General features: G+C 28.7%; 2 protein-coding genes across 7 annotated transcripts in view; one reads left to right on the forward strand and one right to left on the reverse strand.

The window, feature by feature from the left end:
* The first annotated feature begins 2,138 nt into the window (after window positions 1-2,138).
* Window positions 2,139-18,361, forward strand: part of LOC149890513 (uncharacterized) — a 57,252-nt gene continuing 41,029 nt past the window's right edge. For 4 of the 6 annotated variants that reach the window (XM_090082973.1, XM_090082967.1, XM_090082969.1 and 1 more), the window contains exons 1-3: window positions 5,783-5,894; window positions 7,451-7,484; window positions 11,655-12,116. Coding sequence is in view for 5 of the 6 variants with exons in the window: in XM_090082967.1 (XP_089939093.1) it covers window positions 5,841-5,894; window positions 7,451-7,484; window positions 11,655-12,116 (550 nt within the window). In the remaining variant the exon portion in view is untranslated. Of the gene's footprint in view, window positions 2,201-5,782; window positions 5,895-7,450; window positions 7,485-11,654; window positions 12,117-18,361 lie in introns of those variants that run through there. The other 2 variants (XM_090082968.1, XM_090082972.1) reach the window with 2 other exon arrangements.
* Window positions 17,442-18,361, reverse strand: part of LOC149890514 (uncharacterized) — a 3,900-nt gene continuing 2,980 nt past the window's right edge. Inside the window, exons 5-6 of the mRNA XM_090082974.1 lie at window positions 17,608-17,763; window positions 17,442-17,471 (exon numbers count right to left, since the gene is read on the reverse strand). Coding sequence (XP_089939100.1) covers window positions 17,442-17,471; window positions 17,608-17,763 — 186 coding nt within the window. The remainder of the gene's footprint in view (window positions 17,472-17,607; window positions 17,764-18,361) is intronic.

Consider the following 18,361-nt stretch of genomic DNA (forward strand, 5'->3'; position numbering starts at 1 on the left):
TTTAGAACTTGACTCAAAAGTTTCCAGAGATATTAAACATCAAATTTTTTCCAATTTTAAATAAAAGTGTAAAAAATGAATTTACACATTTTTACTCAATATTGAATGCTTGATTACTTTATTTGCGCAGCAGATCAATATTTTATCATCTTTTACTATTCTTTAAAATTTTGAAAGACGGACTGTTTCCTCGTAATAAAATTAAAAAATTATTTTTCAAAGCTGTCATCATTAAGAAAAACATTTTTCTGGAATTTGAAAAGTATTTTTGGGAGTAGCGGAACCTGTTTTACCTTTGACCACGTTGTACTAGTAGTCACTCCGTCCTGTTGGTCTACTATTATCGTTTTGCAAAAACGTGAATTGCCATTTAAGATATTCGTCCATAACCACTCTTTTAACCGTAAAATATTACGTTAAGGATAAATTGTGTTGATCCACGAGGAAAACTTTATCTCTTAAAAAGTAGATAGCCATGTTTATCTTAATTTGATAACAAAACTGTCATAAATTGTTATTTGGCTAATGTATACTATTATTAATATTAACCAACAACTTTTTTTTATTTTTATGGAAAAGTTTATATGATTAATTCTAATCCTAAATGGGGTGTGAGATTATAATTATTAAAGAAACCTATCTCTTGTACCTTTGACCAGCTAGGTCGTTGTACTTTTGACTGGTTGATATTGCGCTTTGATTTTTTGCGAACTTTAGGAGGCCGCTTTTATGAAAATTTTGATTAAGATTATGGACCATTTGCTACATGACCACTCTTACATGTAAAAATAATCGGAAAGCGTAAGTTGTAAAGGTTAATTTTTAGGATTAGTTTTATCCAAGTAGCAACGTTTATATGGCCCAACAATGGTCCAGGCCTGCGTGCGGAACTTGGCCGGGCATGGCTTGCCATGCACATTGGCTTAATTATGGTCCAGGCCTGGCTAGCCATTGCAGGCTCTGCCGTTTCAACGGGTCGCCACTGGCAAATGCTTAAAGGTCCTATGCAAGCCCATAGATTCACCAGAGCCGAATCAGTGACGGGCCAAAAAAAGTAAATTGCTATTATTATAACCTTCCTCCTCATCATTTGAATCTATTGCATGTACATATTACTCAAAGATGAAAACAAAGTTTTAGATTTCTAATTTATTTTATTTAAATTATTAAAGCCTGCCATTTAAAAGTTCCTTATAAATAAAATAGAGAAAATACCATTAAGTTAAACCACTCTTTTCGACTTGTAAATTTAAAACAAAATAAGTATAATTGCTTTATCAAAATATAACCAAATTCGACGAACAAATGCTATTTTAAAATCTTGTAAAGAAGAATACGTTAATAAAAATAAACTATTTTTGACTTAATTATTATATTATGTAAAATGTAAATTATAAATATAATATATATAATATAAGTTAAGATATAAATTGATACAATTATAACATATAATAAAATCAAAAAGATTTGATTTACATACATTTAAATTTCTTCATAAATGTTTTATAAGCGGCTGCCTATTTTACAATTTTTTTAATTATTATTGTTAACTTATTTGTGTCATGATCGAAATTCCTTAAAGAAACATTTAGAACTAAAATGTATAATCAATCCGTTTTCATAATATATGCCAGGTTGCAATTATAGCAACCATACTACCAACGAATGGTATTTAACAATGTTCAAAGCTATTTATCTCAGCAGACTTTCTTATGGCTATTTGTTTTTGCCACCGTTACGATCAGTAGCTCCTGCCAAATAGTGAACAACGGCTTTTTGGATATCATTTTCAGATGCACCTTTGGTTGGACCATTTTTTCTTAATGCTCCTGCGAATATACATCATCCTTTGTAGTTAAATACAACACATTACTTGTTACTAAACATAATGCTAAGAATAAGTATACATTATATGTTATGAAAAAATGTATGATGCATATTAGTTTATATCTTTAAATGTATTTAGTTATTCCTTAAATTTAGGAACAATCCCTTCTAGTTTAAGATATAAATGCATGTAAAAAGACATTTACATTATAAATTTTTGAATAAACAAGTATTTAAATCATCTACTATACCTTTTTATCAATATTTTATATCGTTATACTTACTGTTTTGCTAACAATTGTTTGAAATTTGAATTTTTCGCACTAGCATATAATAAATTACTATGTTGGCAGCTCCTAACTGTTGTAAGTTGGTAAGCAATTATCATTTTAGACCTACATAATAACTAGATTTCTTTGGACTAATTTCAAAACTTAGATACTTTTTCTTCACTACTATTTAAAAAAATAATTCTAAACAAACTAAAAATAAAAATTATACTTAGTCTTCCTTAGAACTTGTACCTTATTTTATCATATTCGAAAAAACGAAAAACAGAAAAGGTAACATACAACAAATAATTGTCAGAATATGTTTTGTTATTCGAAAAATATATATTTATATTTGAAACTTATGTAAACATTTTTGAGAAAAAAATGTTATGTTAAACAAAAAAACAGATTTTATTTGAAACTTATATATTTATTAACATTTGAACTCAAGTTGTAAAACTTCGTTACAATCAGTTTTTTAATTTTCACATAATCGTTCATTTATTTCGTCGCCATCTTGAGAGCCCGAAATAGACTTTGAAAAAATTGCCGTATACACCATTAAGCTATGTTTTGAGCAGTGGCCCAGTTGTGGTTAACTGGCTCTGGCGCGCTGTCTGTGTATATATATCGGTCCGTTATTAGATATCCAGGACTGGGAAAACGCAAAAGGACAACATGACAGTTGCTATCTGGCAAACCAGCTCTGGTGAATCTTTTACGGTACAAAATTGGTTCATATCGACTCCGGCATGCCATTCATGGAACTTTAATATCCCGTAAATGGATTGCCAGAACTGGCGTAGCCAGCACTGACCCATACGAGCGCTTCTACTTGGGTAGACAGTTTTGATTGCTTACAAAATAGTTATATAAGCTTTTATTGGCATGCGGTTAGCCAGAAATTTCTTTACAACATAACAAAGCTGTAGTAGTCCAAATAACTTATTATTACTTATGACATTATGGACAAAGGAACAAAACACCTCAGTCAAAGGAACAACTTGCATGTTGTACCTTTGATCTTTGTATCTTTGATCTTTGGCTACTTTTTTAAAACGCTCGAAAATGATACATTTTGGTCGAAAGAGAAAAAACTTAAAAGTAGAGTTTTTAACACTAACTTTGAATTGCTTAAATTGATTCAATTGTTTGGGAAAAAAGTGCTCAGAAACAAGAAGCGGTCAGAGGTACAACAAGTTTCCTTATAGAGATTTCTCTAATTCGATTGCGCAACTAATTTCTCATCTTGAAAAAGAGGCCAGTAAGGACAAAAATGTAAACAGATAAAAACTCTTTCGCGAAATTATAAAATTAAAAGCATATTTTCGCTCCAAAAGATGTCTTATTCCAACTCAAGCATTTTCAGACCAAACGAAGTGAAAAAAGGTGGAAGAGGGATGTATTGCTGTATTCCACTGCGCGGAAGTTCATTTTATAAGAACAATAGGGAAAAGACTAACATTGCCCTAGTTTCTTTCCCTATTAAGAAAAAAAACTTGTTGTTTACAGAGCTTGGTGTAACGAACTATTTAAATATAAACATAAAGGAGGTGCTGATAAATTTGAAATACTGAAACACACGAAAGTGTGTGAAATTCACTTTAGGCCTGAGGAAATAAAAGTTAGTTCAGGATGCGGTAAAAAAACTTTAAAATTAATGAATGAAGTTCCTAGCATTTTTTAATTCAAGACACTACAAGATAAGTTGCTTAGAAAGTCTCCGTGCAAAAAGTTGAAATATCCAGAGTTTACAATTATTATTGATACTGAAACTCATACAATAAACGATTCTACCAAAAACGCAGATTGTGAAGATTATAAACTTTTATCTTCCGAAAAAACAATCACAGAAAAAAAAATAGAAGTATGTCATGAAAGTTACAGAAGCTTGCTTGAAGAATATAAACATTAAAAATAATAAACGACCAGCTAAAAAATATTATTTTTAGCTACCAAAATTTTGAAAAAGAAAAAATAATTTGCCGCTATTTGCTTACATTTTTGTCCATACTGACCTCTATTTCAAGCTGAGAAATTCGTTGCGCAATCGAATTAGAGAAATGTCTATTGATGATCACTGCAACATCCTCTTTATCATGTCTTTTAGCAGCTTTTTCACCATTTACAAAATATATTCTGAATATTTCATTTAATGAATGAAAATTTTAAGTACAATCAGTTACCAGGTATTTTTCATTACCTGGCAATTTTCATGCAATGGAACTGTTTGTATTACTAAAAAAGTGAACTACCGATACCGATTGGAATTTTCTATACAACTGGAGATGGTATTGAGGAAACAATACCATCTCCAGTTAAATAGCTAATTCAAAAGGATGGCATTTTAGAACTTAACTCTGAGTTTATGAGTTAGCTAGACATACTCAACTTTTGCTGTCCCAGTTTAAAACTTTAACATCTAAAAATCAGACATTTTTTTGAAAAATCGCTTTAAAGTTATAAAACATAAAGAATATACCCATCAAACGAAGAACCATTGTCATACAAGTTAAAAAGCTTAGAAAATAAAGTTATTATTGCATATTACAGATTTCAAATAGAAAGATCATGCCTCTATTATCAGAATAAACACACATCTACAAAGTACAATTTATGAGAGGTTACACGGTATAACTGGGGAAACGATAAATATGACGCTAAAATCCATCTGGCTGATTGTATGATGATTATTTACATTCTGCTGCTCTAATTGACCATTACCAAACATTTGACGGTTTCCTGTGTTTTGGTTAAAAATTTTGGTGAATTTTTTTTCTAGTTTACACATTTGTATCAAAGTATTAGCTAAAACTTTTGAGTTGAGTTACTGACGTTTAAAATTATATCATCTTAAAAATCGGTAATTCAACCTCCACAAAAAATTTTAGCTAATACTTTGACCAATATGATACCATATTTTAGACCAACTCTACATGGGTTTAAGATTGGATAGTGGGAAAAAATACGCTAATAACCAAAGCGCAGCAACCAATCTTATAATATATGAATGTAAAATAAAAGATTAGCTGCCGTGGAGCTCAAGGTCTAATTGTATGAAAAACAAACAATGAATACATTAATATTTTTTGGTAATACCCAAGACAGAACATCAATAAACCAATTCTAAAACCTTTTTATCTCATTTTACTTACTCCTGATTTAACTGTGATTTTGGAAAATCCATTTTTAGCAAAGAAAAACTTTAAAAAGAATATTCAAACTAATTTTAAATTATTTACTTTACTATAACATTTTGAGGAAACATTTTTCTCTTATACTTTAAATAGAGGTGTTTAAATTTTTACATCGGTTAGTTTTGGCATATCCGACGTGAATAGAATGGTTTTTGCTTTTGAAATAGGTTTTCTTGCATTATTAACTGTAGAAGAAAAACACAAAAATTGCTGCCACTAAAAATAATCTTTGCAGTTATAAAAAAACGTATAATGTGTAAACACAATAAATACCAATAAAAACCAAAAAGTTGCGAACTACACATTTTGATCAAAACTAAACACTTCTTAATTTAGATCACTGTTCTAATAAAGCTCCTTTTTTCTTCGAAATTCCTGCTATAATCCTAACATTTAGATGAAATATTTAAAATTGATTTCAAAAATGCTTTTAATATTTAAATTTTGAATTAGGTTGTAAATAAATTCAAATAAATATTTAAGCTCCTATGCAAAAAAGATTTGTGGAAGAAGAACTTACTATAGAATTAAAAAGCTTTTTTAAATGAAAAATCTAATTTTTTTAAAAAATAAAATGATTAAGGATTTCTCGATTTTGGTACGAATGTTTTTTTTTAAACATTTTTTGTTTTTGATTTAATATTTTTAAAGTTTCATTAAAGTATTAAATAAAAATTTGATGGAGACAAGCGATTTTTTAAAATTAGAACCTGTAAAATGAATGTTATTCAGTATTTCATGCAGATTTATATATAGAACCACCTCCTTTTATTACTGTTTCCAAAACGTAAAAGCTATACGCTTAAGGCGCGTGATTTTTGATTTTCACATTCGCCCAAAATGTATCCATAAAATAAAAAATAATATTTATGAAAGTGACTTCATATCAGGGAGTTTTTTAATTTTAAAGATATTAGAATGAAAAACAAAATTTTTTCATAATTATGACATGAATGATTGTAGTAAGCAATTGCTTTCAGTTACTTCCGTCTAATCACTTTTTTTCAAATTAGTAAAACGTGATACACCAATAGTTTTAAGATGTTACAGGCGGATGATTAAAATATGTAAACTTGATGAAATAAATAATTGGATCTTAAAAAGAATCATCAGTTGAAGACGTTTAACCCTTTAAAAGTTAATAATGCTGCATGAGACCCAATGATATTTTGAGTATTAATAATATTTAATTAACATCGTTTTGACGAAGTTGTTCTGCTAACAAAACAATTTTTATTTAACTCAATAAAACAAAAATTTGGGGCAAAACTAGTTACAAAGAAATCATTTTTAATATCTAATGGTCACAAATTATATTACGTATTTTAAATTTCTTAAAAACAATAAATTATGATGAATGTCATTAAATTGACTTACTTGTCATAATTATCATATAATTTCAAGATATTGGTTTGTTAGCTTTTTTTAGCACTAAATTTTGTTTTAGTCAACTTATTTTAGTTAGACTAAAATGTTAGTTTACTAAATTTACTTACGCGAAAAAGTTAGTCGACTAAATTTAGTTAGACTAAAAAGTTAGTCAGCTAATTTTAGTTAGTCTAAAACTAACCTTAACTCCCACCCCTAGAAACAATTCGCAGAAATTTAACCTAAAAATCATAATGATCTAATTAGAGATTTAATTTTGTCGAATTCCACTCAATCCTTGAATATGTTACTAAGGGGTGATGTGAAAATAAAATAATTCTATATTCTTTAGCCGGCAACAAATAATGTTTTCAAACATAGTATAAACAGATTTTTAAAAATGATAAACATCTAATTAATTGATTTAAATTAAACCCATGTAATATAAGTGAAAATAACAAACATTGATTATGAATATGATATTTAGCACATAGCATTACATAAATATGAGATTTCTTATACATAAACTTTAAAATGGTTAACCATTAAACTGCTAAGCAACATCAAAATACGTCAAGTCCAAATGCTAATTCTTTTAAAAAAATTTAATTGACTCCTAACTTCACTCATATATCTTTTAATGCTAAACGTGCTTTTAGTTGATTAAAAACTATAAAAAGTTATTTGTGATACAAAATAGCGAATGAGTTATTTGAATCAGTGAAGTTTAACATTTAAAGAGCTCAGTGAGAAACAAATTGGAAACAACTTTTCTTTTCTTATCAGGTTGCAATGGTGCTTATAAACAGAACTCTTCAATGTAAGTGATCAACTGTGTTTTTTAATGCTATTTATATGTAATTTCTTAACAAAAAATACTTGCTGATTGTTCAAAAGTTGCCTCCCGGAAACAACTGAGGCAATAATGAATGTTTTACTTTCTATAATATTTCTTTTTTATGAATGATGAACACCATCTTTTTTCAGTAGATATAATAATAGAACATAACATGTTGCTTTTAAGAGTACAGTAATATTTTAAAGCACAATGCAGTTTTTTTCGCAGATAAAACAATCGAGAAACATTTCTTGATACTTACCTTAAAAAATCAGCTTTAAAGTTGTGGGGCACAACTTTAAAGCTGGTTTTTCAACAGCTTGTAGCACGTGATGTTTATAATAATAATTGACAATCGCATTTTAGCAAATTAAAATTTGATAAATTTTTAAGTTATGCGAAAGACAGTCCGCAATAACTATGAGCTTTTTTTCTTCATATTTTGAAATATGATGAGGGGAGAAAGTTAAGAGGCCCAAAAAATGATCCATCAAAACTAAAACTTGATAAAAATATTACCTGGGAGATGAATGTGAATCCAATGTAAACCGTTCTGAGTATTGAAAAAAATGAAGGATCTAAGACGATTAATAAATTTTTTTTATCTTTTACATACAATATTTTGATTAATTACACTTTGTCAGAGTATTACAATATAGTATTTAAATTTTTTTTTATTTTTTAAAGTTATTGAGGTTTTTGTATTGTATTTCTTTTTTCTTTTTAAAATCTTCAAATTAAACTATAATAAGAACTTGTAAATATGGCAGAATACTAACAATATTTTCATTTTAATGATGTTTTATCAAGCTAAGATTCACTAATTTTTGAGTTGCCTTAAATTATTTGAATGGTATAATGAGTGCTTTCCAATTAGTGTACTGTGAGAAATAACCCTTTTCCTGATAAGGCTCTTTTGCTGCTATTAAATCTTCATTTTTAAATATGAGAAATTAAAACAATCAACTCCTAAATTACAGAATCCACTTTCAACTTTATTCAATGAAGCAAACTCACCATATCCAGTACTGAACTGATTTTCAAACTAAACTATTTTTGCTGGTCTAGGGTATTGGCATGATTATGTCTGCGTAACTATATTAAGTAACCAACTTAATGATCTATAAAATCAAATATCGAGTGGCTGCATTTTATAAACGCTTTTAATACAATTTTTATATTCTTTACAAGGCTTCTATGACCAATTAATAATAGAAAAGTAAAAATAATTTAAAGATATTGCGAAATTCTTTTTTTAACATACACATTTTAAAGCTTTTTGCTAATTTTCACATAAGTTTTAAATAAATTGACTTAAATAGATTCGATTTCAGTTCCATGACAATTTTAAGAGTCTTTTGAATCCTAGAATGTCTGTCCCTAAATTGAAGCATATCATTTCTGAATCGTCTTAATTTAACTACTTTATTAACGGTTTATCTTCACTCTTCTTCACTCTGGCTGCAGGGCATACTTTGCATAACAGACTCAGGGTGAGCATACCATAGTGATTTTTTAAAAGTGGGTAAAAAAATACCAATTATTTCCGAAGCTTGAGCTTTTTGTAACTGCATCTGATTATGCAAGTTGATTGGTCCTTCAAACCAGTCACAGATAAACACACCTACTATATACTCAAAAATCAATCATAAGTTATTTAAATTTTTACTTTTTATTCCATGTTTAGAGAATCAGATTCTGCAAAGTTGTATGGTAGCATTTAACCATTTACTGACTACTTTAGTAATTTTATCTACTTTGTAAATAGAATGTTAGGATCTTAAACAGATTATCCATTCTTTGGATATTCAAAGCCACTCTAGGAGGTGCAACTACTAACAGGACAAAATGTCATGCAACATAAGCTGTATTTGCAAGAAAATGTAAGCAAGCTATACCATATATCATTTCTCAAACAATAGTACAATGAAATATTTTAATAATTTTACAGAAACTTCCCAGAGTTTCATTTTGAATGATTAACAAGTACTGGGCTCTGGTAGAACTAATGTTATCACAAGACACCAGGGTAATGTAACTAGATTGATTGAGTTAAAATCATTGATGTCTCTGCAATTGGTAATTTTTATGTTAATTACAAATGAGCTTCCACTACACCATTTTTTTGAGGAGTTAAATGGATTAACATTTCATCCTAGACGCTATTTAGGCTCTATTGGAAAGTCCCTTAAAATGTACGAGATCTTGGAGAATTTTGATTTTCAAGCTATGTCCTATATTATAGAAAATCAAAAGGTGGACAAAAAAACGCTCAGTATAGACCAGTTTTACCTTTACCTACAAGCTGTACTATTGGGCACTTGTTCTTTCAATCTGGAGAAGAGCAACCCTGGAAAACTGGATTATAATAGTTTCTTCATTACTGCCAACAGTATCCTTAGATTATATGATTCTTCTAGCAATCCCTGTTCAAATTTAGTAATAATAGTGACATTCCTTATGCGTGCTTATTCCCTTATATGGTTTATTTTGAAGAAGCAGTCTTCTACCCTTCATGGCAGCAAGTATCAGCGCAGCACATTAACCAAATTTACCAGCTGAATTACGTATTGTAGTAGACAAAGTTATTCAAACAAATGGATTCATTGGTCATCAAGAAACTACCCTTCTGCCGATTTTCTCAGATGAGCAGCCACATATCTAAAAACAAGTGTGCAGCAGTTAAAAGTTTCTACTCTCAATTTTATGGAAAAAATACGGGGGAGTTAATTGATTAGAATAATTCACAGCAAAGAAGGCCACCACTGACAATGCAGCTTACTGATGAGCAACTTGAAAAGACAAAAGAGCATCACATACAGCTAATTAATCTTTAAAGAAAATTACATTGCCACACGCAAGCCGTAGAACATTGTGCATAGATAGTGCAGAGCTCTCTACTAGTGTTTTTGGCGAAATTAAGAGTTGATATGGTTTATCTGCAATCTTGGAAGCATATGCCAATACTTAATACCGAGGCACATTATAACACTAATTAAAACAACTTTTTCTATGAGTGTTGATATTATGACGTAAATGCACTTGTCCAATTCTAACGCTCCTTAAAAGAAATCTGTTTATAGACTATTAATGATGTATTTAAATGGAAGGATATAAGAAACCATTATTTGGAATAAAAAATTTCAGTTCAGGAAAACTCTGAGAATTTATGTTTAATTTAGCCGAAAATTGCTCCAGGGGGAAATTTACAAATTTGCTCATCTTAGTCTCATTTTTTTAGTTTTATTAAAATTAATTTAGAAATTTGAGAGAATAATGAGTTTCAAAAAAAATATTAATTTCACTCTACCCTAAGGACCATTAAGGAATTTAAAAAAAACTTGTTAGCCCTAGTTCCGCAGCGTGTAGGTCACATAAAATCCATTTGTGTTTTATACTCAGTATTTTTTCTATCCACAGTATCACTCCTCCTAGCCATCTGGTATTTATATTGGTACTATTACAGTCAGCATGTTGAAATGTGAAATTTATGCTTCTTTCTTTAAGTAATTTCATAAAATGACCTGAAAATATATCTGCAGGTTTTTTTAAATTTTAAAGCATTCATATTAGCATTTAAATTTTAATGTGAAGGTTGCTGGTTATTTTAAAATCGCATAAAATTTTGCATAAAATTTTGCTATTATTTTTTAAAAACAGCAAAACTTTATGCTTAAGAAACACCTTGGCACTCTCGGGTGTAAACTTTATTAAAGAAATCTAAATTATAATACATCACAATCTCGTAAAAAATGTTTTGGAAATTGACCATAGGCCGATTAATTTTTTACAAGGTTTTTTAAAAAAATATGCATAAATAAGGATATAAGTAAAGAAATATTTTACGTCCTTGACAAAATAAGAAAACTTTCAAAGGAAGATCAAGGAGTTTGTTGAGCTCAGTGAAGCATTTCGATATCTTGGAAACACGCTTCTCTGCCGCTAAAAAGCAACTAAAAAACAATGTTTCTTTAAAATATGAAATGTTCTGAATTTGAGATTTTCTCCAAAAGTAGGAATATTTAAAAGTTGTTTGCATCCTAAAAACATTATAAACCGTTTTACTAAAGTTCAAAATAAACGTCTTAATATTTGATCTTCCTTTAAATTATTTCAATTGTCAAAGTTATATATTATGTGCTTTTTTTATAGATATAGTGATTTTACCTGGAACAATTGACTTAAATAAGTCAAATAATATTATAACGTTGCAAACCATTCATGCGAACTATGTTATTTCGTTTAAAGTGAACTATGACTTTAACACTACCCTACCTTTCTACAACCTCATTGATTTCATTTCCAAAGACGGAAAGAGGGCGTTTATATTACGGGTTACATCAAACCCAGAAAGTAATATCAGTTTAACAAAAGATGGTCTTAACTTTTGGATTGGGATTTATTCAACGGATGATCAATTGATAAAGGTATCTCGCCTATACATTGGCAATTTCCTTTACAATTGCTCTATAAGCTTAAATGGGAAAACCGTTTCTTCTGTAATTGATAATACTTCAAGAACATTTGAGGATGTTACTGTATATGCTTCTAACCAAATGAGAAGATCCGTCACTGGTTTTATAAGAAGCATAAATATAACTAGCAAAGGAAAAGGTTGGTGCTAAATTTTTCGCTCATTTAAACGGTCCTAATTAAATATTTGGTTATTATGAGTAGTGCTATTTTACTTCTATATTGAGCATGTTTTAATTAGCTGTGCTCTATTGGGATAGTTATAAATAAGCAATTGGTTTTTTGACAAATCAATAGCCAATATAGTGATGCGCAAAGTCTTTATTTCCGATATTTCATCTATTATTCTGTGTATAAAATTTGTCACGGGGATTCGATAAATAAAATTAGGTTTTTAAATTTAAGGAGGGTTTGTCAGAACTTTGAAGAAAATCCTCTTATAACATAGCCTTCCAACTTTAACTATTGTTTTTTTATTAGTAATGGTGTCAAAAGGTTTTGAAGCGGATTATAATTTCATTAACTGGAATGTAATTTGCTCGACAATATAATATAAAGTCCAACGTCTCCAATAGATTTGTTGTACACTATTTACTATTCATAAATCCATGCTCCTCGTTGCAAATGAGTTTCTTATTATGCAGATATTTTTCTAAACATGAACTAAATATGCATTCTAATATTTTACATGGAATAGATGTGAGTGATACTGGTCTATAATTTTCTGGTTCAATTTTATCATCTTTCTTAAACAAAAGTGTGATATTGGAAGATCCTCACTGTCTTGGCGTGCAACTACTTGCTAAAAATGTTCTAAATATTATTGTTAAGGGATGAGCAATTAAACGCATGTAGTTTTTTAATACAGCAGGGTTTACTAAATCAGCTGCACCTGTTTTTTTAATATATAATAACGCTTAATTTTTTTGTTACTTCTTCAAAACTTTCCGTAGGATGATTAAGTGAAGAGTCAATAAAAGGGTCGCATTCAAGTAATGAACCATTACCTTCAATAACCAACTTATCCTGAAACTTTTTGTTCAATTATTCAGGCATTTCATTAATATAGTTTATTATATACAAATCTTGATGAAATTCAATTTCTTTTATAAAAAAGGTAAATGTTAAAACAAAATGTCATTTGCTCTTCCATAACTGGATTAGAAGCCATACGCTACACACTCTATTCAATGGATATGAATAATTGATCGGGCACATTTATTTATTTAGAGTGCATTTTATTTCATTAGAGGTCTAATAAAAAATTTAAAATGTTCAAATGTCTACATGCTATCAAAACTTGTATCGAAAACTTGTCACACAGAGTTTTATAAAACTAATGTTCAATTGCAATATCATTCGTAATAATTTCCACATCTCCGCCTTAAACATTTAATCTATGGAAACTGATATTTCTAATAATTAATAGATCTTTAAATCCCATTTCGTTTTCTTAACTTGGAGCTCTCTTAAATACCAATCCAATATCAAGCATGTCAACAAAACCATCTACTCTATATATACATTCAATAAAGTACTTATCAGACCAAATACAAAAACAGTCCATAATTGCTCGAGCTTGCTCTTACTGAAATATGAATCATTAGGCTCAAAGATTTAATTCTCGTACCAGTATAAATGGGAACTCCACCTCCTCTTCTCCAGATCTATCACTTCATCAGACCTATCGCTTCTATATATATCATATCCATTCAACGAAACAATTGACGTTTCTTTAAACCAAGTTTCAGTGACCTTTACAATCTTCGGCTTCAAATTACTTTACAGTTTAAATTCGTCCATTTTATTTTCAATCAAAGTAGTATTAAAATATAAACCATGTAATGCGCTTACTTAACTCATTCTATTTGTTTTGTGTTGACACTAAGTTACTACGTATTACACCTCGAAATGCTGAACCTATTGCAAATTTACTATTTAATTCATTTCTTTGTCTTTTCAGCTCATAGTTTAACATTCTTTCAGCCTCAGTCATATCAAGACTTATATACATCTTTTCTAAGTAGTTCAAGTTTCTCAAAGGCATTAATGTCAATAAAAACAGGATTCTCAAAGAAGAATCTTTCAAATCAAACAAAATAGGATACGGTTTATCAGCTTTGTTTGATCTTAATCTTCTAATATATGTAGATTTGATATTTTTTAAACTGCGCTAAATAAAAAATCAACTTCTTTAAATCCTCAGCTGTTTTCAGTAAGAGCTCCTTTGCTTGATTCATTATTCGCTTTTTACTTTTATTTTGCTCATTAAAAATAGCATTGACCACTACTAATTATTTTTGAGGTTTTTTTTTATTTTCCTCAACAACTATGACTCAACATTCAAAAATCGAGTTTTTATCATCACACTAAGATTCCGCAAACTGACTTTCCAATTCTTGAATTCCTTTTTCTTGATCTTCTTTAAATATTTCCTAATCTTTAATTTTCTTAACTATTTTTTTACCTTTGTTTAAAGAAATCCAGCTTATACTCCTTTGTAGGCGGCATTATCTTAAGGTGTTTCACCACTAAAAAAACAAAATTCCCCAAATTTCATAGTTTTAGATTGAAAAGTGTATCAGAGCATAACTTAAAAAAATAAAAAACGATAAAAGTTTCATTTTACAGCTATTTATTCCTGAAACTGTGAAAATATGTCAAAAAGTTTGCAAAATCAGTCAATTTTGAAAGAAATTTTGAAAAACGATAATTCGGAAACCACAAAAATTTGACAAAACGTTTCATGCACATAAAATGAAGGGCCTGTACCAAAATCAACGCTACGTTCCTAGTAAAAGTTGTAGTTTTTGATTTTTTTGGTAAAATTTGGAGGGTTGGCTAATGAAATCAAATCGAAAAATGTCAATAGTTTGTTAAGCACTTTGTGTTTTGCATCACTTTTGCTACAGGCCCTCCATAATTATATGTAGAACATGTCCTGAAAATGATAAGCTATAGCGATTAAAAATTTATTATTTTTCAAAAATTATAAACTGCGCAAAAAAAAATGAATGCTGAAAAACAGCAATGAATAATTTATAACTAAAAAAAATATCAAAAACATCCAGATAAGTAAGGTTTATAAGTTTCCAGTTGTTGTTTTTCATCTTGCCAACCCTTATTAATGGCTTTTAAATGCATTCTTCTACTTTTTTTTTCTAAAGTGTCTTTTTAGTTCATACTGTTAAGGCGTTTTTGATCCCTACAAAATGAGGACACTGCAGATTTCCCACCATTCTCAAGGTCCTATTAAGCTAATGCGTAACTAACCAAATTTGACAAAAAAACTAATGCTGAGGCCAAATGAAAAGGCAATCATAAACCTAAGTTTGTGTTGCTAGGGGCCGTTGCTATGGTCAAGTTGTCTGATAAGGTCTAAGTAAAGTAGAATACCTCAAAAAATACTCAAGACATGTTTAAACAGACTCCAGAAACGTTTACAGCTGTGTTGAATTACTGTAAATCAAAAAAAAATCTTAAAAACTTAAATAAAAAATCTTTAATAAAAATATAGATTTTCTTAGTGGTGAACCACATTAAGCAATTATTGTCAGTTATTTTTTGATAAGCTTAATTTTAATATACTAAATTGTAGTATGTGCTTTTTCTTCAGCAAACTTTTTCACTTCAAAAATCTTATGCTTTTCAATTAAAACAACGCAAATTTACTTTTGATATTTTTTTTTCCCGTTTAAAAAGTACGTCAGGCATTTTCAAAGACATTACATTTAATTGTTTTTAATTATTTCATTAACATTTTAACTAGTTGATCAGGTTAATGAATAAGACCCGGCTTTAAGCTATTTTTATTTATTTAATAAGTAGATTACAAAAAGATCTGCACGGAGTTTAAAGGTCTTTACTGAAGATCTGTACGATTTTAAAGATATGTTCGGAAGATTTACAGTTATTAGTTGAGAAATACAGAATGTTATATCTAAATATCTTCGCAAAATTTTATTCTGACCATTAAATTTTAGGTAACAAAGTAAGCTTGTTTTGGAAAACAATTTATAGTTCAACTATAATCTTACGGCAGTTCCGTTATGGAATTATTGTGGGCATGCGCATTAGCAAATATTTTTTCGGGTTGATTTTAAATAAAGCGTGCATAACGCAAAAAAAAAATTTAAAAGCCTTGCCCCAATAGCTTAATTTAATATATCTTTTTATAACAATAGCATGTTAAAATTTCTTTTTTTTAATAAGTGTTTATTATAACTAGCTTTCAAGAGAGAAAAATATTTAACAAAAGAATTTGTCAAACTTTTACAAGATCTAGAACTTTGCCTATTTTTTTGGTAAAAAGTTTAAGGAAGAGAGTAATTCTTCATAAATAAGTACTTTAATAAATTTTTTGAGAAAATCTTGAGTGTTTAATAGAAAGAGTTAAGGTATTTTAAGAGTTTGTCAAAGGTATTTAAGGTATTGTCAAAGGTATTTAAGGTATATAAAAAAAAATCATAAGGTATTTAAAGAGTTTGTCAATTTTGAAGAACCGGTTATTTTTTTTCTATATATATCTTTAGAATTTTTTGCCTTAAAAAAAAATACGTTTTTTCCCTAAAACTTCAACTTTCTTATAGATACTGAACAAGATGTTAAGTAAAACGTAAAGAATAAAAACTGAAATATGATGAATTAGAAAAATAAAATATTCGTTACTGTTCTAATACCAACCATTTAAATTCAAAATATAAACTATATTTATTTATTTTATTTGAAAATATACAATATATAATATATATTACATATTACTCTTATATATTGTTATTATATTAAGTTCTTACAAAAAACATTGAAATTAAGTTGAAATGTTATATTCTGTTTACACAATTCATCTGAAAAACTTCACAATGCCTTTCTTTTTTTAATGGTTGGTCTGATTTTTAATGCCTCTGGGGAGTTTTCGATATAATGTTCAGACAGAATACTTTTTAGTCGCTGCGCTCCTTTCATATGGCAAAAGGTGCTGTTCATACTATTAAACTGAGCATGCATGCTTTCTATACCTTGCTCTCCATAAATATCAAGACCCAAACCCCAATTTCTTATAAAATCAACACAATGACTCTCCAACAAATGCATTTTTGGCGTAATGGACTCGTTAGGCCATGTTTTACGAAAGTAACTCATTAATTCTTCAATGGCTCTTTCTAATTCCAAAAAAGTAAAATAAATAAAAGAACGCAGAAAACAAAGAAAAGAATAATTACGATAATTCTTACAAGAGTAATTTTAATGAGAGAAAATTTTTATAAGAGGACTGTAATGCAAGACAATAAATTTATAAAAAATGTCATTTCACCTAATTCTGAAAATGGATTCTTATTAATGATTTCACTTGAATTCATAAAGTTGTAGCATGTTGCATATTTGCAAAACAAAACAATAAACTTTTCACTCAAGACCATTGCTTCATTATGAACATCTGTACCAATAAATCCAAGATTGCTTACTATCTTAGGTATTGAATTGCACAGAATTAGGACACTGTTTATCTAATGAAAAAAGTTTTAGGGCACATTTACAACATTAATGTTTAAAAACCTTTATGTATTTATGAATTAATGTATTTGAAAAGATGTTTATACAATTTATCTTTAAAAGTATGCAGAAATATAAAAACCTGCAACATTTTATGAACATGGTTCCCAATAAAACATTTTCCATGATAAGCTTGTCTTTGAACATTAAGACCACCTAGAACTTGGTCAAGTTTATTCACAAGTAGTCCATGAGATTTTTCAAATGTTTTGGATCTTAGTTCTTCTAAATCAATCAGCTATGTAAAAAAATATATACATACACATACACACAACATATATATATATATATATATATATATATATATGTATATATATATATATATATATATATATATATATATATATATATATATATATATATATATATATATATATATATATATTAGGGTGGTGATCAAAAAACTTTTTCAAAGTAAATTGATGGGACAACCTCTATTTTTGTTCCTTTTAGCATAACAAACTTATGTGCAAAATTTGAGAAGGATATTTCATCATTAAGGGGTGCCACACGGGGTTGAAAGTTTCACTAAGGTTGACGCTAATGGCTGTAAGCACTTTAAAAAATTTTTTCTATATAAACTATTTTAATTCAAAAGTTTTTAAATAACAAAGTATTGAACATTGAAAACCATGAAAAATTAACTATAATTTCAATATCATTTTAGTTTTTCATTTTGTTTTGAATGGAAAAATGACTATTTAGTCCTGTTTAACAACAGTGGATTTCTTGGCATCTGGAAACTGTTTTCGATGCTCAGACACAGCATGGAGAAGTGCTTGCTTTTGTCCTTCATCTTTTTTTAGAATTTGGTTAAAGTCTTGGATAAGAGCAAC

This window comes from Hydra viridissima, unplaced genomic scaffold, assembly GCF_058129835.1.
Source record: "Hydra viridissima isolate aposymbiotic clone 2 unplaced genomic scaffold, HvirCarnegie_v1 scaffold_3, whole genome shotgun sequence".
NCBI classification, from domain to species: domain Eukaryota; kingdom Metazoa; phylum Cnidaria; class Hydrozoa; order Anthoathecata; family Hydridae; genus Hydra; species Hydra viridissima.